We start from the raw sequence: 21,324 nt of genomic DNA, 5'->3' as shown, positions 1-21,324 counted from the left end.
TGTATTTGTACCTTTGACTTTAAATGTTCTTCCTATATACGAAGTATATATAATGTGAATGCATTATAAGAGAGTTAGTGTAATAAATTGAGCGATTGGGTAATGTGTACTAAGCTGTGTGGATTAAAGGTCATAAATTAAATTCACCAAAGCATTATGTATCATACGCTCATTGTTCAAGCCATAGTCTCAAATAGGTCTATGAAGTTGAACTTGTACGTTTGAAATTATATCTTTGTACATATGTGTTTATTTTATGGATTGTGTGTATCATAACGATTGTATGATCGATCGTATCTTTTTAACTTACTTGTGCAAAACAGTGTATTGAAAGTAAATTTAAATAGAGGAAGAATGCAACATACGAGCGTTGCTACAATGCTACTATGTACTCGTATATATAATTATATATATATTAATATTGACTCCAAATCCAAGATAGTAGCAAACGCTGTCCCTTTTTTTTATAATGTTGTTTACTTGTATATATATATTCATGTACCCGAGTAGTCACAAACTCACAATATAAATGCTACCAACTTTGTTTCACTTGTATGTGCAATAAAGATGTCATTCCTTGGTTATTTAATCACCAAATTTGTCACCCTTAATCTCTAATTAATAAAGATTATGCATGCGATCGATCTTTTAGGATAATACACATGAGCATGTGTTTTGCGTTGCAACATTTCAGCAATCCTTCCTCATTTAAAGAAAACAAGCCTATTCAATTGGCCCCTCTTGATTGCATGACCTCCTAAAATTTATGCATAGTTTTCTAAGTATATAAACACTATCAACGACTTCAGTATACTTAACTTTCTACTCACACTTCAGACACGTACTCAAGTCTGTTTGTCACTGACTCTTTCATCATTTCTCATGGCACAAAAATTTATAACATTCTTAGCAATAATTTTTATTACATTATTTTCCCTTTCAATTCACCCATGTTTTAGCTTTAGAGTTACCAATCCAATAGGAAAACAAGGAGAATGGCAACTTCTTAGGGACAATGTTGGGGTGGTAGCCATGCACATGGCCTTAACCCATATGAACACCATCTTGATATTCGATCAAACCGGGACCGGACCCTCGGCGTACCTCCTTAGCCACCGATCACGCGGTGGAGAATGCCACCAAAACCATGCCAATGACTTAAGGGACTCCTCATGCTTTGCTCACTCAGTAGAGTATCACATAGATACCAACTCATTAAGACCATTGAAAATCGAGTCCGACCCGTTTTGCTCCTCGGGCTCGTTTCTAAGCAACGGGACACTCCTTCAAACGGGTGGGTACGCAAACGGGTACAAGAAGATCCGACAGTTTGAGCCTTGTGGTGATGGTAGATGTGATTGGAGGCTTTCGAAGGCGAAGCTAGCGAAGAATCGATGGTATGCTTCAAATCAATTATTACCTGGTGAAAAGGAAAGAGTTATAGTAGTAGGAGGTAAAAATGTTTTCTCCTATGAATTTGTTCCAAGAAAATCATCTGGATTAGCTTCATATACTCTACCTTTTCTACACAATACTTATAATAGATCTGAAGGAGGTAATAATCTCTACCCTTTCCTTCATCTTTCCTCGGATGGTCATCTATTTATCTTTGCAAATCGAGACTCGATTTTGTTCAACTATAGGCTTGATCGTGTGGTCAAGACCTACCCGCGGATGCCTGGTGGAGGATCCAGGAGCTACCCTAGCTCCGGATCCTCGGTCATCCTACCACTAGACCACCGCGATGGGTTTCAAAAAGTCGAGGTTATGATCTGTGGGGGTGCAGCCGAGGGAGCCTACACTGCAGCACGCGGAGGGCAGTACTTGGAAGGGTTAAAGAGTTGTGGAAGAATGGAAATAACAGGACATAAAAATAAGTGGTTTATGGAGGATATGCCTCATCCTCGGCTTTTAATGGACATGGTGATCCTCCCTACCGGACATGTCTTATTGATTAATGGCGCGCAAGCCGGGGCTGGAGGGTGGAACAATGCTGACCGCCCTGCACACAACCCGTTCCTCTATAGGCCTAAGAAGCCTTTAGGCAAGAGGTTTTTGGTTCTCCAAGAAACAAATGTAGCGCGAATGTATCATTCCTCGGCCATTCTTTTGCCTGATGGGAGGGTACTAATTGGAGGGAGTAACCCTAATGAAAGGTATGTGTACCACAATGTACGGTACCCTACGGAGCTTAAGTTACAAGCCTTTGCTCCACAATATACCGATCATAGGTTTCACTCGGTAAGGCCTAGTAACATTTCTATAGCGAGTACGAATCAGTTTCACCGTGGTAATAACAATTTCATGGGGAGTAAGAGTGGTAAAAATCAACATTTAAGGCCTAGTAACACATATAAAAAACATAGCAACATTGGAGTACACCACGTAAGTAGACCGCCTAGTAACACTAATCTTGGAGGACGCATCATAAGTACGCGTCCTAGAAGCACGTCTAGAGAGAAAGGCCACGGGTTCCACCCTACAAAGTCACGTACGAGTTCCATAAATAATAATGTGTATAATGGTAATGAGACTGTTAACATTAGGTACGGAGAGAAGTTTCATGTAACGTTTTGGCTAGGGAGAAAGTTGAATGATAAGGTTGAATTTAACGCGTATGCACCTCCTTTTACAACACATTCAGTTTCAATGAACCAAAGGCTTTTAAAGTTAAAAAGCTCCAAAGTTTTGGAAGATGACGGTGGGTGGGTTGATGCCGTGGTTGAAGCACCCCCTTCGGCGAATGTTGCACCATCCGGGTATTACATGCTCTTTCTTGTCAATGGAGGGATTCCTAGCACAGCTCAATGGATTAGGTTTGTACATGCTTGATAGGATTATATGAAGCAATACAAATAAGAAAATTATTAATAGTTGTAGTATTGTATTGAAATTTAATTTGTTAGAATAAAAAGTTTTAACACAAAGGACTGATTATCTCTATTTTGTACTTAATAAAAAGAAGGTAACTTAGCTTATTTAATGCATTATTATAGAATCATGACATGCCATATATACATTTATAGTAAAGAAAAATCAAACCCTACATAATTTCAATAGATATAGATATTACAATGTACCAAAAAGTTCAATAGCCTTAAAATGGTTGTTATAAAAAAACATAATTGACAAATCACACGGCTTACTTCGAATTTTTCAAGTCTTCTTCCAATGTACACTGGTACCCTGTGCAAGCGCGACACAAGCACCCCGTGTAACACTCCATGGAAAGGCGATAATTTGGTATCAGCCATAGCTGGAGAGGGTGTAGAACCAACTACTAGAGCAATCAACGCGGACTACTGTATGTATAATTTATGTAATTCAATATTATTATTGATCCGCAAAAAAATGGTAGCTTCTAACATTATTTATTATTAATCTGAATGAAGATATTGTAGTTGCCACTGCAACTAAAGAAAATATGAAAATGATAGTCCAATGCCATGCCTTTTGTCCAATCCTAGCCGATTTTCCCTTAACCTGTACCATTAATTTAGAGTACAATAACATTATATTTATCAAATTGAAATACAAATAATGTGTTAACATTATGAACATAATAAGGGCCTAATATATTTAAATAATTACCTTGATGAAGATCATACTCGGAAATATAAACGTTAATGTAACAAGTGTGAATGATCTCAAGAGGTTTATGAAATATCCCATAAAAGGTAATGCTGCTGCCACCACAGTAGTTCCGGTGAAGAGAATTGCTCGTAGGAGGAACCGCCTTTTCAAATTCTCTTTCGAGTATACACCCTCCTCTGCTTTCAAAAATCTGGTATCTAAGGCCTCATGAACTGGTTGGAAAAACATCTGAAAACAATCTAGATTATTAGCTTAAGTGAATTCTTATAGATAGACACGATAATATAAATTGTACATACATGTTGTGAGATGACATTAGTAAGAAATACAGTAGAGTTGATCAGGATTTTTGCCCATTTAGGCCCGCTTAGTGCCTTAGGGAGATAATCCGGCACATCCGAACCGTAAGCCCAATATCCAACTAGAGCAACACCATTATACCCCATGACACCTAGAGTAAATTGTGCATACACTGCTTTTCTCATGTTTTTGACAACCGGCTTCCGAAGGGTAGACTGCACCGTGTACAAACAAATTAAACACCAAAATGATCATTATTTTAGCTATTTTAAATAACGTTTTCGTCGTCTATGACTTCATTTGATTTGTATGATTAGTAAATATTATGATTGTCCCTTTTAAAATTGTGAGGAGAAGAAGTTTAGACCTGTAATTCAGGTAACAAGCCCGAATTGTTGCTTAATACGATGGTTGATATCGCACCTAAGGCATTGAACACCTTATTGATTGTGCTTCCCTTCACTTCGTAGTCTCTATGTTTATTAGATTTTCCTATATGAGTGTATACATTAATAACTTGTCTTGAAATACACAATTAGGGAGTAAATTAAAATTAGTCACATGTGTACGTGTGCACAAAGGTCAAGTAACAAGTAAGACACAAAACGCGCACCTTTTTGGTATGTTTAATTTGTTATGTTATATATGCACATAAAGTCGTGACAATTTTAACATGTTTATGCAGATGCAATTTTATAAATTTGACAGCATACCATCACAGATTGCTGCGACGAGAATGACTCCAATGTAAGTGAAGGTGAGGATTGTTGCGGCTCCTAACCAAATTCTCAGGGCAGAGAGGTTTGGTACGGTAAAAGAAAAGAGGAAGTAAACTATTGCTGTGATTATGATGAAATACTGGAGCCTCATTGTTGTGTCACTAAACACCAAGTTTATTTCCTGTTGAATGAAAAACCATTGTTAGAGAATTCAATAATGTATAAATTGAAAAAAAGAATTCATCATGATTAACATATAATAATATTGGTGATAACTATAGTCTTGCATCAACAAACTAAAAAGATACATCAAGATGTTTGGTTGAAAAAGTGAATATTTAAAAAAATGAATACTGGGATTTTATTAATCAGTGCGTCTTGTGTGCGGCTGATCACATCACGTGGCCACTTTTAACACTGACCCAGTAACCATTGTAATACTTACCAAGTAACTCTTAAGTAACCCCTATAAAGCCGAACAAGTAACCCCTATAACATAATCAAAGTAACCTTCTTGATGGATGGTTAATCGTGTGACTAGCCACATATAAGACTTTATGACAAACATAGTCCGCCCTTGAGTGTAGGCAGGGAGTGCAATGGCCTAAATCGATGATGGGAAAAAAAATTAATTCATGTCGTTTTCCGTGGGAAGTAATGCGTAGCTTTTAGAATTTTCGTTCTCCAACAATCGTTCAATTTCAGGGTACAACAACTCATACAAGCATTAATCAAGACGCCAATGACATGTCATATACTAATTAACACAAATAGCCAATTGATGAACAAATACAAGCTTTACTTTTCTGATAATAAACAATAACTACGAGTATCTACTACTTGTAGCTTTTAATAATCAAATTGATGAGGAGAGCACTATGCTTGCTAGCATAATGCCCCACCTCATATTTTTTTTTTGTGATGAGCAATTGTAAATTTTGTTGTTAAACCATAAAATAAATAAATGTTTTTCCAAAAATGGTTATCATGAAATAATTTTTATTAATCAATTAAAAATTTATATTACTAAAAGAACATACACAAAGTTTCATATGTGGTTGGGATAAGGGGTTTTTTAGTCAGTCATGAGTTACTCGGTCAGTATTTTAGTGTGTGTGTTAGCCGGCTACACGGTTTGGTAAGCTGCATAAAAAACACGCCGAAGAAAATATACCGTGCAGTGATATATTTTTATGTAGTATAAAAAATCTTAAGCTCCCAAATCTATTGGTTTTCCTATGGCTCATATAATCTTAAGAGAACAATTTCCCATAATATTGTTGAAATAAAAATCAATTCCCATAATACATTGATTTAAAAATAAATTCCCTACATAGTGTCCACGTAGGATCGTTTTTTTTGCTTTTGTTCAACTTAAATTCGCTAATGGTAATAGCGGTTTTAAAAAAGAGACCGACTCTAACAATAACAGATCTCTTTGCATCCTTGATTAATTCACAAGGCATAGTCTATAGGAAAATTATTTCAAAGAGACCGCCTTTCAATACAACAGGTCTCTTTGTGCCCTCGTTAATTCTTAGCCCACAACAAGAAAAGAGAGCGCTGACAATTACACTTATAACTTCAAAGAGACCGCCTTTCAATAAAAACAGGCCTCTTTGACTTTATTTTATAAAAATTGCAAAACCGCTAATACCGTTAGCGGTTTTAAGTTGAACCGAAAACCAATCCTATGTGGACACTACTTTGGGAATTTGTTTTTAAAACCAAGCATAATGGGAATTAATTTCTATTTTAACAATATTAAGGGAAATCGTTCAATCTTAAGATGGGCCTTGATTCAATAATAGTGTATAAAAAAGAATAGTAAGGGACTAAGGACCTGTTCTCTTTAGATTATTTTCACTTCAGTTCAATTCTTAATTTCATTCTCTCATAAAATATTCAGTTCAGCTCAACTCCAATATTAGTTCAATCAATCAGAACAGGCCCTAAGGGTTAAATGACAATTAAAAAGTTAATATTTATTTTGAAATAAAGATTTTGAGTGAAAATAAGATTTTTTTTATTTAGGGACAGATAACCCATAAGTTGCCAGAAATGCATCACAGCCAAAGAGGAGTGATTCTTCATAAATCCCACCGTGGTTAATGGTGGATAGTTATTAGCATCTGTAATGCATGTGTTTTCTTATTTCATTGTCGTAGGCCATGACCCCATGTTCTCTACTCACACGCTACTCTTAAATCTTAATTGTAAGGTGACCTAATAAATACGGAGTATATATTACATTACTACTTCAAAGAGAACTGGTGTAGACCTGTCAATTCAGGTTAACGGGTAGGGTTCTGGTTAAATTTCGAGTTGTTTGGGTCATTTGGTTCAACTAGTTTGGACTACTTAGATCATTATTAATCATGATAAATGGCTAAATTGGGTCAATTTTGGGTCGGATTGGGTTTTCTCTTAATAAAGCGGGGTTGGAATTGGGACGGTCAGAAATTGACAGGCCTAGGCCTAGGTCTAGGTGCAGTAGCTTAATCTATTAACCTATACTAAAAGCGAATCCTTCCATGACACTTGTCATTATGTTGTGAAAAATTTTCCCGCTTTTTTCGCTTTTTTTTTTTGCAAAATCTTTTAGTAAACTACTTATACCTTATGTATTTTATTTCCAGTTTGACAACCATATTCCATTTATACTCAAATGAAATATTCGAAAATTTTTTTTATATACTTTATATTTTGTAATATTATTATTAAAAAAATCTATCAACCGTGCAGTGCACGGGATTTTAACCTAGTTATTTATAAATTTAAAGCAACACAAAGATGTGCAATTAGCAACAAATCGTATAAGGATCTTATCTACGCATTAATTTGCGAACTTTTAGTTTTTTATTTTTTGAAACAATGCTAACTTTTAGTTAGAGCCGCCAACTATATACTTTGCCAATCAATAATTAATATTAAAAATCATGAAAAATGCTTCATATTTTCTAGAATGTCCGGAAATAAATTGTTCGCTACATTCTTTAGACAACAAAGAGGTTAGATGTAAGTAATAAAATTGTACCTTAAGTGATCTGCCTCCTAGCAGGATGAAACCCATGTTTGCCAAAATGAAGGTTGAAAATTGGAGAAAACATGTTACATAGTACATATGTTTCCCTGCACAACTAACCAAATATAAATAAAACACTTGAAAAATACAGTTGATACTTATAGTTTTTTTGAGCAAACTAACCAAATAGATGCCCCATGATGTCTCTGTATCTAATGAATCTTTGGCCTTGTATGAAATGAAACCCTGCCAATAGCCAATTTGCGTAGCCACTGGCTAACCCGATCAGAACTAACACGACGATACCCCATGTCCAACCTAGGGGTACCATCATAAGATTTGAAAAGGATAGTATCCATCCACAATTGAACCCCGTTATTAGCAACAAACTAACTTGTTGCATGAATCTGCATTTTTTTTGCATGACAAAATTGTCTTAGAAAAAAAAAAGAGGATTTTTTACCTAGTGAAGTATCAACTTAGTATCAATAAACTAACATAGAGCTTAAATAAAAGTAGAGCAATGATAGATTTCCCTTAGACATTACCTCCCAACTACCATAACCACCTTAGATATATACAAGTATTACATATTTACATACGAGTATACGACGACAACCACAAGGTCCAAAATCACGTCTTGTGGTTGTGCCACCATAAACAATATATATAATATATTACCATAACAATCCTTAGTCAATAACTTAATACTCGTACTTATATAATATATGGAAACGCCACGTACGTTCATCATCCTTAGTTAATTTCGTATATTATTAACCATGCATGATGCATGATCCATTAGATTTATTACATATATAGTCTGTGATAATTAACAAAGATGAGTAAAACTAACCATTGCCAATAGCATGAGCCGAAGTTGGATCTTGTTCATCTTTAATGGAGCTTGTTTCTATATTTAAACCTTGTAAATAATTAACTCTGCCTTCTGTTATAATTTTGGACTCCATGTATTTTTGTTTGTGTTACAAAGCAAATGCTACTATTCTACTAATTTCTTGCTTCTTTATGAGATTTTTTTTTTTTTTTTTTTTTTTTTTTTTTTTTTTTTTTTTTTTTTTTTTTTTTGGTATAATGATTTATAAGAACGGTACGTTATCTATAGCTATTGCTTCTTCGAGCATATTTCAACTTTATAATTTTTATTTAATGCTTACAAGGACATGTAGTGAATTATTGGTCATGCGCATTATACATATCATGAAATTTCAGAATATTTAATTGGTCTGATATGATCCTAGCTACTAGTTGGGAACATTGAGGTCCATTTGATAAAACCCTTTTATCAGACAAAGGATTAAATCAATTAAAAGATTAAGCTAATAATTCGAGTCACATAATTGATTGATTTTATAATTTATCACGTCTCCTCATATGACATTTTGGGTCCATATATTATGTCAAAGATTCAACTCAAGTTAAAGTATATAAGCTAATTAATGTAATGGTTAATTAGAGTCTTAGAATTGGTTTTATACTCTATTTTTCTCTACCCTCTAATATCTCTAAGGTTTATGTAAATTAATTATTAACTTTTTTAAAAAAGATTTGAATATTCAGACCCTCAAACTTTTATGTCGTAGATTTTTATGATTTTGTTATTAAAACTACATTGTTATATTTGTTGAGTTAAATGAGTGTGTCCGACTGGTAGAATTAGTTTTAACTTTAGGGTTCGTTTGACATTATTATGATTTTCTGTTTTTAGGTTTTTTGTTGTATAAAAGTATATGATATATGTCACACAGTGTATCAAAAATTATTTAAACTTATCAAAATCATAATAATTTTGAAAACTGACAACAAAAAAGTGGACACACTTTTTCTTGTTTCCTGTTTTTGGTTTTTAGTTTTTTAAAAAAAAAGGAAACTGAAAACAAAAAATGATGTCAAACAAGCCCTAAATTATTTAATTTGAGTTTCGTCCAATATAAATTATTAGAAGATTTATTACGAATAAAATATATGTAGATTTATCAACTACACTAAAATGAGAATCATTATAGGGCCTACAATAGATTTATAGACCCTCTCGTGAAACTGGGAATGATGTATATATTACTGTGATATGAAAAAAAGGGCCGCATAAGATATGTTCGAATTGCAATGAAAGTAGTTTTGCTCAAAATTATATACTACCTCCATTACAGGTTATGTGCAACAATTAGATATTTTCTTTCTCTGCTTTATGTTAAAACGTTGCACATAACCTGTAACGGAGGTAGTACAAGATTACAAGTATCACTAAATTCAATTCGATATGTATGTTTGATTATTATAACAGTTAATCAATCTTGCAACAACTAATTGTTTTTCTTAGGAAAAGGAATTGCTAGATGGTGGATCACATGCATACATTGTTTTCCTTGTAGGTCCATCTTTGAATTCCTAATCTAATTATCAATTTTTAGGTGGGGAACTAGACCATGTATGTTGCATGTATGTTGACAAGTTGATGCTCTTGGTTAAGATCTTATATTACGAATAACACTTGAGGCACATTCATCGAAGATATTTAATACTGGTTACACCACATCGTTGGACCAAGTGATTTGGTCTATTAATCTAATACAAACTCTTAAATAGACACGGTTTACATTAGTTTATGGTGAACCATTTATATTAGAGTCACCACGGTCATTTTCTTAGTAAAAATAAAGGATACCGTGTTAAAATAAAAGTTACTCTGTTGAACAAAATAAAAGTTGCTATGTTAAAATAAAGGGAAATTCCCATTGATACACTCCAGGTATTGACTTTTCTTAGCGGTACCACATTTTTTTTTTGACTTCCTGCTGATACACCCCAGTTTATGACTTCATATCTGGCGTGATTAAGTCTGTTAATCAGACGTTAATAACTTGGTTTATTAATATTTTCGGCTTAGTAATAGATGAAATGACTAATATACCCCCCTATTGAATCATTTCCCTCCAAATTTTCCCATTTAATTTTGCTGTTATTTCCCTCCAACTTCCCAAACCTTATTATCTCCCTATAAAACGCCACTTTACCTCTTCTATTCTCCATTAAATTTCTCCTCCATTGCTTCGAACTTATCTCTTCTCCTTTTTTTTTTCCTGTTGGTCTCTACTCTTCTGACATGGCTGGTTCTGCAGGTAGTGGTTCTTCTTCTGGCAGCAGATTTGGGAGGCCCATGTGGGTGAGACGAATTCAATGCAACTGTAATCCACCAAGACATGCTGATATTAGGGTTTCTGACTCAATTTCTAATCCAGGAAGATCATATTACAAGTGCAGGCATTGTGGTTTGTTCATGTGGGTTTCTGAAGATCAAATTATAGCAAACCTTGAAGAATCATCCAATTTGAGATTATTAAGAGAGGAATTTATTGATTTCACAGACAGAGCATATGAGTTTGCAAGCTATGTTTATATGGTTGTTAGAATTGCTCTTGTGATGTATCTAATTTTACTGTTTGTAGCTCTAAAATGAGGACTGTGTATTTAGTTTCCATGTACTTGAGAGAGTAAGAGTACTAGGAAGGTTGAATTTTCTTGGTTTTGAATGAAAATTGATAAATAATTTGCATTTTGAATGTGTTTAATGTTGTTTCATAAGTTACCATTGAATCAATTGAGATCAACTAAAATTAACAAAATGAACAAAATGTGGGACCATTCTTAATATAGACAAAATGGCATCAGTTGCCAACATTCATTAAAATGAACAAAATGTGGCATCAGTTGCAATCATCCATTTTACCAACTTTCAACAGTTAAGTTGTCTTCAACATTACCATCTAAGAACAACAAAAAATCAGTTAAAATGACCAAAAAACATAGAGTTAACTACAAAGTTTGACTTTCTATCCAAATTAGCAAAAAGCATATGCTACTCTACTGCAAAACAGAACACTTGCTAGCTTTGAGAATTAGAGTTTCCTTGAGACATGTGCACTGGTTGGCTAGACAATTGTGAAGCTGTCAGCACCGTTGCTTGCTCAGCTGAGGGTTTGCCCTTCTTTCCCTTTGCTTTTTTGGTTGAAGCTTCAGGTTGAGATGCTGAAGGTTGAGTTGCTGCAGACTAAGATCCAAGTGCTTCAGATTCCTTTGCTGCCTTGGCTACCTTTGCTGCATTACTTTGGTCTCTGACCCTAGGATTCTTGATGACAACAGGCTCATTTGACTTTAATTCTTTTCCTGTTAAGCCTCCCTTGAGGGTTGTCTTATTATGCCCAAAGCAACCACATTTGCTGCATTTCACTGTTTTGACCTTTTTCCAGGTTGCTCTTCACCTTCTTCCCTCTTTCTGTTCCTACTTGGTCTTCCAATTCCCCTCTTCATCTTAGGAGGCATGATGATTCTACCTAGCTCATCTGCAGGCCATTGCTCTGTGTCAGGAATTGGGTTAATGCAGACACTGTAAGCTTGCTTGTAAGTCTTCACAGAGTACCAGGAACTGACAAAGTCATGTGGGTCCAACTTTGCATCAATGCAAGCCCTAATGGCATGCCTACAAGGCACACCTGTCAGTTGCCATGCCCCACAAGAACAAACTTTCTTGTTTAAGCTGAGAGGAAACTGTGATCTTCCCTCATGAATTTCATATTCACCTGGGCTGGACTTGAAAACTCTGCATTTTGAGCTAGCTTTACCTATTTCTTTCACTAGCTTCACAATTTTAGGAGTAATGTCTTCATCTTTCCAAGATCTTGCATTCTCCATCCTTGTTGCAATTCTCACCATACAAACCCTTCTTATTCCTGCAATAATTATCTTAATTAGAAAACAAACCAAATCAGTTAAAAATGCCAAAATGTTAACACAACAAGAGGTGGGTTAATACCTTCTAGCAAAGTCAGAATAGGCCTACACCTATTCACCCCTAGTGTAGAGTTGAAGCTCTCTACAAAATTAGATATATTGGAGTCATTGCAAAAATTTGGGTCAAATGCATGCTTACTCCACTTAGACTTCTCTCCCAAGTCTGCAAACCAAGTCATGACATCTTCACCTCCTACTTTCTGCAACTTCTCCATAGCTTTCCTGAATGTGAAAGCTGAAGATGCATTGCATGCTCTCCAAAAAAGGACATACATCATAGGGCCTGAAAAAGCTTCTTGTAATTTCTACTGAGATGCCTACAGCAAAACCTCCTGTCAGCTTTTGGCCATACTTGTTCTAGTGCAAGTTCAACTCCCTGAAACAATGAGTACAGCATTAGCATTTGAATATTTGCATAACAGAAAAAGCAATGAAAATTGAAAAATCAAAAGGAATTTACTTGCCTTTTGCCTATCAGAAATTATGGTCCAATGCTCCCTTGATGAATCTTTCACAATGTTCAACAAATGCCAAAAGAAGTAGGTCCATGATTGCTTGTCTTCTTGGCCAACTACAGCATATGCTATGGGGAAGATCTCATTATTTCCATCTATTCCCACAGTAGAGAGCAATACCCCCCCATAGTTACCTTTGAGGTGGGTTCCATCTACACCAATTAAAGGTCTAACACCTCTTAAAAGACCTTTCCATTGTCCAGTGAATGAGATAAAAATGCTTGAAAATTGAAGTTGTTTAGGGATAGACTCAGTTTCATTCCATGCACAAAAAGCCTTGGACTCTGGGTTTGTTTCTATGCACATCTTAGCATACATTGACAGTAGTCTATATGACTCATCATGCCCTCCAAATAACTGCTCAATCACATAGCTCTTTAACCTGTACAAGGTTGACTGCCTCATGTAGATGCCATATCTCTGAAAAAGCTAGAAGTTCATTGAGTGCTTTCCCAGGAATGTCTAGGTTAGCCCTGATGTCTTCCATGACTTTCTGAGAGGCCCATTTTACATTGCATATGGGGTTGTAAGTCTCTAAGCCCCTGCAAGTGTGTATATTGGGCCATATTTTCTTGATTGCCCATGTTCTGCCATCTGCCAATCTGCTGGCATGCAATCTCCATTCACAGCATTCAGATTGGCAAACTGCACTGTACCTCTTGTTGTCAGCATACTCTACATTGATGGCAAATCTTTCTTGAACAGCAAAATCCTTCAAAGTGTCCTTAAAGTGAGCCTTGTCAGTAAAAATCATCCAAGGTCTGAGTGTTATTTTACCAAAGTCAGCATCCTCATACATTTCACCATTCTTGTACAATCTCTGAAAATAATCCTCATCATCTTCATCATCAAAAAAATCAAACCATTTTGATGGTTTCCAAGTGTCCTTCACTTTTGGAATCCTAGTTAGCTGTACTTGCTCATCTGCTGGAATAGAACCTTTTGGTGCAACATCTCCATCAGAGTCCTCATCTTCTTCACCAAGATTGTAACCAGAATTGGTTTTTGTCTCTACAGACTCAGAGCTTTCTACCACAAAATTCATCTTTCTTCTTACCCTTGAACCAGATGTGCCTTGCACCTAACCCACATTCTCCCCAGCACTACTGCCCTCACTCAAATTCACATTAACCCCTAGAAGTTGATCCTTGTAGATGACTCACTCTGTCACCAACACCTAGCATCCTTCTCTCAGTCACAGTTGATCCTTTCACTAACCCCTTTCTTATAGCTGTGGATCTAGGAACCTTTTTCCTAAATACAGTTGTTTGTGCAGCATTTGTCAATGGGTCAGCAACAGAAGTATTAGGTGTGTCAGTCACTGCCAAAGGTGAAAATCTAGGACTCCTTCTTAGTGTTAAACCCTTGAATACAATATTTGGTGACTTAGGAGATGGTGGTTGCATTGGGGCTGTTTTGGTGGCAGCTTTCTTCTTACCCTTTGCTGCAGCCTTAACCTTCCTAGACTTCTCTATCTTCTCCATGCTTTTCTCAAAATCTATTCTACCCTTGGTATAGTCAGCAGCAGGTTGATTTGTTTCATCTTGGGGTGACTCATAACCCTCATTATACCTAGGTGGAGAGGACTCATTATTAAGGGGAGGTTCAGTTTGGTTTGCTTCAGTTTGAGTGGGCTGTGTTTGTAGTGTTTCATTCTGAGGGGGTTGGTCATTTGCTTGTTCAGTATGGGGTGGTACAGATTGGGAAGGTTCATCAGTATGGGGTGGTTCAGATTGGGAAGGTTCATCAGTTGGTTGTGCAGATTTGGATTTGTTCCTTAACCTATTGGTCATTCTATTCAAGGCACTTGGTTTCTTGGAAAACCCTACCCAAATGTGATAAATCTCACACTCACCTAGGGTATGAATCATCTTAAAAAGATCATTATCATCTAGTAAAGTGTAATTCTTTTCATTGAAACCATAACCAAATGAAGGGTTGATTATAGGGAACTCAGAGTCTAATGCAGCACTGTCCTCAAAATCCATAACCAAATCCATCAAATTACATCTATCTAAGTCAACAGCAAGATCAACATGTTTATCAAAGTAATGAAACCTTAACACCACATCACCCATTCTGCAAAAGAAGGTACACACTTATAAAACATGCAAAAAAAATTCCAATTCAGGTATCTAACAATCTACAACATGCAAATACATTGCAATTCAGGAATCCAAATTAAACATGATCATGCCATTTCATCCAAATTAAATCCATACTCTAAGCAAATAATTGAACTCACATAATCACGCACATAATGTACATGAAAGAACCCTAAAGTCGCATACATATACAACATTTATATCATGAATTAAACCCAAAGTCGCATAGAAAAACAGAACACCAATCAACTGCACCAAATCAGGCAAAAATGAACAGTAGTAGTGCTAAAGTACCTAAATTATGCAAGATTTCCCTCTAATAGCTTCGTAGACCAACCAAATTTGCGAATTTCCTTTACAAAACCCTAGGATTGCTTCGTGAATTCACCAGAGAGCAGAGGAGAGAGGGATGAAATTTGAAAGTGTTTGGTTTATGTCCAATCGACATAAATGGAAGGGGAAGGGGTTTAATTATGGGTGATGGAGGGAAGAATTAAAAAGGGGGCATATTAGTCTTTTCCTACTTTAGCAACCTAACTCATCTTTTAACCTAACATTACTAAGTTATTAACGTGTAATTAACAGACTAATCACGACAAGTATAAAGTCATAAACTGGGGTGTATCAGCAGGAAGTCAAAAAAAAAATGTGGTACTGCTGAGAAAAGTCAATACCTGGAGTGTATCAATGGGAATTATGAAAATTAAATTCTATAGTTGTCGTTTGAAATATGACTGTCATAATTATGTATTTTTATCCAAGTAATTAATTATATTACTCTATTTTTGCTATAAAATATTATTCTTAACATTTTTTTTATTTTATCAATTTTTTAGTTTTATTTATGTAATTTGTACTCTTATTTTACCGTTTTCGAAAAATATTTATTTTATGTTGGATTAAAATTTTCAAAAATTATATTTGCATTGTAGAAATTAGAATACTAGTTGTGTCCAACTTATAGTGTGAAAAAATGGATCGCTCATATTAATTTATCATGAAAATAATAAGGTAGTCATAATTCAAACGACCGCTGTAGAAATATCCTAAAATAAAAATCATTGTTTAATTATATAAAAGTCATAAGAGGTTAATTTTTTTAATTACTACCTCCGTTAACAGTTATTTGCAACAAAGGGAGGTAGCACAGACTCCTAGGCAATACTTTTAAAGCATGATTATTGAAAAATAAGGACCCTTGGTTAAGTATATATTAATCCTACTTAAAATAAATAAATAAATAAATAAACAAAAACCCATAACCACTGAAACCCAAAACCAGAACCACCACCAAAACCCACCGACAACCACCAGAACCACCCAACCTACCGACACTTAGAACCCAAAACCACCTCCAAAACTATCAAAATCCAACCACGAACCCAGCCAAAGCCCCCAACACCCAACCACGAACCCAACAAACCCACAAACCCAACAAATCACCAAGAACTCACCCAAATTAAAACCACCACTAACCAGACAAAACCACCATGAACCCAATACATTAACCAACACAAACCCAGCAAACCACCACGAAACCCAATTAAATCAAAACCACCACAAATTGAATTACTCCCAATTAAGCCACCACAACAAAACCATATTTGAAACCCCTAAAACCACCCCCCACGAAACTCACGCCAGCCCAACGAACCAGATCTGAAACCCATCCCCACGAAACTCATGCAACCCCCACCAACCCACGACCAAAACCTAAACCCAAACCCACGATTTCGAACCCACAAACTTAGACCCAAACCCACGAACTCGGACCCACGACCAAACGAACCCAAACCCAAATCGCAAGAGGAGAGAGAAGGGGGAAGATGAACAAAAATGTAGGATTAGTGTCTGGAGATCTCAATTGAAGAAGAGTTAGGGAGATGAATGGTTTTGATGAAGATGTATGATTTTTTTGTGAAAATTATTACAATAATCAGATTCATTAGGTAAAGAGTTAAATTAGGTTAGTAATTTAATTAGATGTCTAAGTTGTTTAAGTAAGGGTAATATGGTCATTTTGTTGGCAAAAAGTTACTCAGATTGGAAAGAAAAAAAATTGTCGCACCTAATAGATAGCAACCAAAAATGGCAAATGTTGCAAATAACTGTTAATGCAGTGCATGTAGTATTTTTTTTTACTAAAATTATTAATATACTGGTTAATATAAATATTAAAGGTCACTATGTTAAATAAAATTAGGGTCACTATATTTAACATAACATCGTACTTCAAGTTGACAATAATATTAAAAGTCACACAAATTTTATTAAAGGTTACCATTCTAAAATCTATATATTACCTCCGTTAACCATTATCTGCAACTTTGGGGAGAGGAACGGACTCCAATGCAAAACTTCTTAATGGTGCTTAACAAAAAGTAAGGGTACATCATTAATATTTAATCAATCCAAATCTTAAAAAAATAAAAAATTTAAAAAAAAAATGAAAGAACCATCCAGCGTGCCAGCCACCGAAACCGCCGACGGAACCACCACCTCCACGAACACACACCAAAACCCAGATCGGCGACCACCCTCCAAAACCCACCCACAGAACCCGGAACCTACATAAACGACCCACCCACCCACCTATGAAACCCCCCCACCCACCTACGAAACTCACCAACCCACCAGAACCAGAAACCTACGAAACCCACCCACCCACCGAAAACGACCACCTATGAAAACCACCCACCGAGAACGACCACCCACTGAAATCCACCCACCGAAAATGGCCAACCCACCAGAAACTAAACCCCCAACTCGAACCCAGAATCACAACCCACCCCAATTCGAACCCAAAACCACCTAAGAAACCGCCACACCCACCGAATACCCATCCAACCCACTGACAACAACCTACGTCGTCTTCTTCTTCGTCTTACCAGATCTGGAATGAGTTTGAAGGAGGAGGGAGAAAGGTAATGGGGAAGATGAAGAAGGTGAAAATTTAGGGTATGAATGAGGAGAAATTGGATGATTTTGAATTAGTTTGGTTGATTTCAATGAGTTAATGGGGGAGATGAATTAAATTTGATAGGAGCAGTAAGATTAATTAGGTTAGATTAGTAAATAATTAATCATGTCTTTAAGAATATAATTGATGTTATAAAGCTTTAAGTAAGGGTAGTTTTGTAATTTTATTATTATTTTTTACTAAATATGGAAAGGTTTGGAAATGTTGCACTTAATCTTTAGCGTCCATTTTTGGTAAAAGTTGCAGATAATAATGGTTAACGGAGGTAGTACTATACAAAAACAGGGCACACTAGCTCCATGGCTGCCACGTGTCCCTGTTTTAGGTTTTTTTATTTTTATTTTTTTTCCTCCCCACATTATTCCTATGGCTACTAACACCATTCCTAATGATGTTGAAGCTAATTGTGCTCTGTTATCATCCTCACTAATATTATCAAACTCAATTCAACCAATTATTTATCCTGAAAAATTCAACTTGATGAGACTATACTTGTGGGATATGACCTTTTCAAGTTTCTTCATGGATCTCACCCTGGCCTCCTCCTTCCATATCTTTTATATTTAAGTCAAATTTATATTATGGATTAGTAAAAGATATAATTGATTATATATTAAATGCAGATTATCACTCATATATATTAATGTGTATAAATTATATATCTTATTTTAAAAAATATAATATGGATTACTACCTCCACTTTGTTAAGTGTAACATTTAAACGATTCCCGATTCACGATTCACTATTTTAACCATTATATATATATATATATATATATATATATATATATATATATATATATATATAGTTGTGCATTAATTTAAATTATACAAAGTTGATATATTGAAAAATTTATAACATTTTTAATCTAATAAGATCAAACTTGATAATAATGTGCTTTCTAGCTTATATTTAAACATTTAGACATGTTGTGAATTGTAAATAGCTTATAAATATGTGTGTTTTCTCTAAAAAAAATATATGTAAATTGTGATACAATTATAATGACTTTACTAATTTTCTACCATATGATTTTAGGTATAGCAGACTTAATTTTTAACAAAATATTATACATGCTATATAATTCATTTGTTATAATATTTTGTTACAGAACTCCCAAACACGAAATCTTTTAATTATTATAACAAGCTTTTAAACTTTTGCTAAACATATAAACAAACCATTAATTCGACGACAACAAAAGTCACAACACACATCTGCAAATTGTAAAAAAGTTGATTGATATATAAAATATATAATTCTATATAAAGTATAATTCTCATTTTTAAATACAGAGTTCGACACTAATTTTTACTCCTTTCTTTCTATTATAACTGACACATCAGCCTTTTTTTTGTTTCACTATCGATCTATAATACTAACATTGATTGTAGTTTATTTATTTTACTTTATTTTATATAGATGTACTAAATTTATATTTTATCATTTTAAGTTGTTAAATAGATATTGATGTAAGGTTTTATAATTAAAAAGAATATAATTTTGTATTGATATTTAACTACATAAAAACTAAGTCAAAATATTGCGTCGACATGAATGTAAAGTTTGATTGTGTTAGTTATTCATCAATGTGGCAAGCCACCATAGGATTACTCACTTAGTGTTATATGGGTTACTCAATTAGTGATATAGAGCTTACTTGTTTTTTTTATTTTAGGAAAATATAGGGCTTACTTATTAGTAAGTGTTATGTGAGTGTTGTAGGGGATACTTTATTTGTTAATTATTTAGGAGCAACTCAATAAGTATAATAAGGGGCTACTCTAATCTGTTAGTAAAATAGGAGTTAACTTGTCGGTGTCATAGGCGCGACGTTACTATTTCTTTTTACAAGCGGCCACACGGTGTGCTAGTCGCATAGAAAATGCGTTGTATATTTTGTATATGTCGTCACGAGGGTTTTTAAGTTTCCATTAGGGTTTTTCCCTTGGGAGGGTTTTCCTAGCCTCCATTGCTAGGTATTTTCAATTTTTTTGAAGGTTTTCCTGTCTTTTCCCTTTTCTCTCCATTTCTACCATCTCTTTTCCTCTTGGTCTCAGTTGTGAATCTTTGTAGGGGCTTACACTGATATTTTACCGGTGGTAAGCCCCAAAACCTTTCAATTGCTTTCAATAAATAGATCTCATCCTTTTGATGATGATTTTTCTCCTGAGTTTATTTTCTTTTTGTGTTTGTTTGGTTAAAATTGAAGATCTAGAGTTTCATAATCTCTACGAGAATACGGAGGACCACATGAGTATTTTCACTCAAATGACTACGCATCAGTGGATTTTAAGCCGAATCAGTGCAAACTCACAGATTGTATTGCTTCAGATGAAGTTTTTTATTAAGGCGATTGTTAATCAAATCTACGATATATTTAGTTTTAAGGTGTATACTTATGTTGGAATTCTTGTTTTTCTAGGAATCATATGTATGTGCCGTTTGGCTATATTTTATTAATGAAATCCCTTTTCTTCTTGTAAAAAAAAAAGGTTAGTGTTTTAATTTTTTTTTTAATTTTTTATGAGTATGAGGGAATGTATTATTTAGTATCCTAATTACTACCTAAACAACTTGAAACTCTTTCTATTACCTTAACATAAATTAGTAAATACATATTGTCAAATTTCTTTTATTAGATCTTTTAAATTATTAGTAAACTTGATTCAAATAATGACCGAAATTCCATATTTAGGAAATCTTCTGTATATTTAATTTGCTGGCATATAAAAATATTTACCAAATTAAAATTGATCTAACAACTATACTTTTTTATTTTTATTTTTGGTAAAATACAACACTATATATATGATCATAATCAATCTAAGAATTCTTGTCAATCAATAGCTTTGGTTTTAATATTTCTAGACTTGTCTATTGAAAATTTGAAGGTAATATAATTACTATTGTCAACAAAATTCTGGGGTATTGGATCAATTTTTTCCCTTACTTGTATTCAACTCATTAGTGTTATTATTCAACTTTTTTTTTTTACCTACAAATAGAATATTATTGAAATATATTTACACTTTGTTATATATACAAAGCACATACATACTTAAGTTCGGTTATTTTTTAGGATCTCAACAAAACTTCGGAAGACATGAAGAATATCAGTATGATTGTAGCTCTACTCTTTGTTGCCCTTGTGGTTTGTTCAGGTTTGTACCTTACTTATCTATTAATTTCGGCAGAATAATAAATTGTATGTACGTGTTTATTATTTTATTTGGTCTATGTAACTAATTTATGTAATCACGTTGCATTTAACAA

General features: G+C 34.5%; 2 protein-coding genes and 1 pseudogene across 3 annotated transcripts; 1 reads left to right on the top strand and 2 right to left on the bottom strand.

The window, feature by feature from the left end:
* The first annotated feature begins 882 nt into the window (after positions 1 to 882).
* On the top strand, positions 883 to 2,832 carry LOC145570807 (aldehyde oxidase GLOX pseudogene; annotated as a pseudogene).
* Positions 2,833 to 2,957: 125 nt separating this feature from the next.
* Positions 2,958 to 8,624, bottom strand: LOC145571899 (proline transporter 2-like). 2 transcript variants are annotated; one of them, XM_081630926.1, is made up of 8 exons: positions 8,495 to 8,624; positions 7,822 to 8,045; positions 7,651 to 7,745; positions 4,608 to 4,794; positions 4,262 to 4,386; positions 3,894 to 4,109; positions 3,592 to 3,822; positions 2,958 to 3,483 (listed from the first exon to the last, which is right to left on the bottom strand). In XM_081630926.1, exons 2-8 carry the CDS (start codon positions 8,039 to 8,041, stop codon positions 3,334 to 3,336), a joined length of 1,224 nt encoding a protein of 407 aa, XP_081487052.1. In that variant the 5' UTR covers positions 8,042 to 8,045; positions 8,495 to 8,624; the 3' UTR covers positions 2,958 to 3,333. The 2 variants fall into 2 exon arrangements, with proteins under 2 accessions (XP_081487052.1, XP_081487053.1); XM_081630927.1 differs by lacking the exon at positions 8,495 to 8,624 and having other exon boundaries at positions 7,651 to 7,753; positions 7,822 to 7,864.
* A 3,259-nt stretch (positions 8,625 to 11,883) lies between these two features.
* Positions 11,884 to 12,662, bottom strand: LOC145570805 (uncharacterized). Its single transcript, XM_081629942.1, has 2 exons — positions 12,470 to 12,662; positions 11,884 to 12,386 (listed from the first exon to the last, which is right to left on the bottom strand). Exons 1-2 carry the CDS (start codon positions 12,660 to 12,662, stop codon positions 11,884 to 11,886), a joined length of 696 nt encoding a protein of 231 aa, XP_081486068.1.
* Between the last annotated feature and the right edge of the window lie 8,662 nt (positions 12,663 to 21,324).

The sequence above is a fragment of the Chenopodium album genome, chromosome 12 (genome assembly GCF_948465745.1).
Source record: "Chenopodium album chromosome 12, dcCheAlbu1.1, whole genome shotgun sequence".
Taxonomy (NCBI): domain Eukaryota; kingdom Viridiplantae; phylum Streptophyta; class Magnoliopsida; order Caryophyllales; family Amaranthaceae; genus Chenopodium; species Chenopodium album.
Note: the sequence above shows the minus strand (reverse complement) of the source record. Positions and strands in the feature narration are given on the sequence as shown.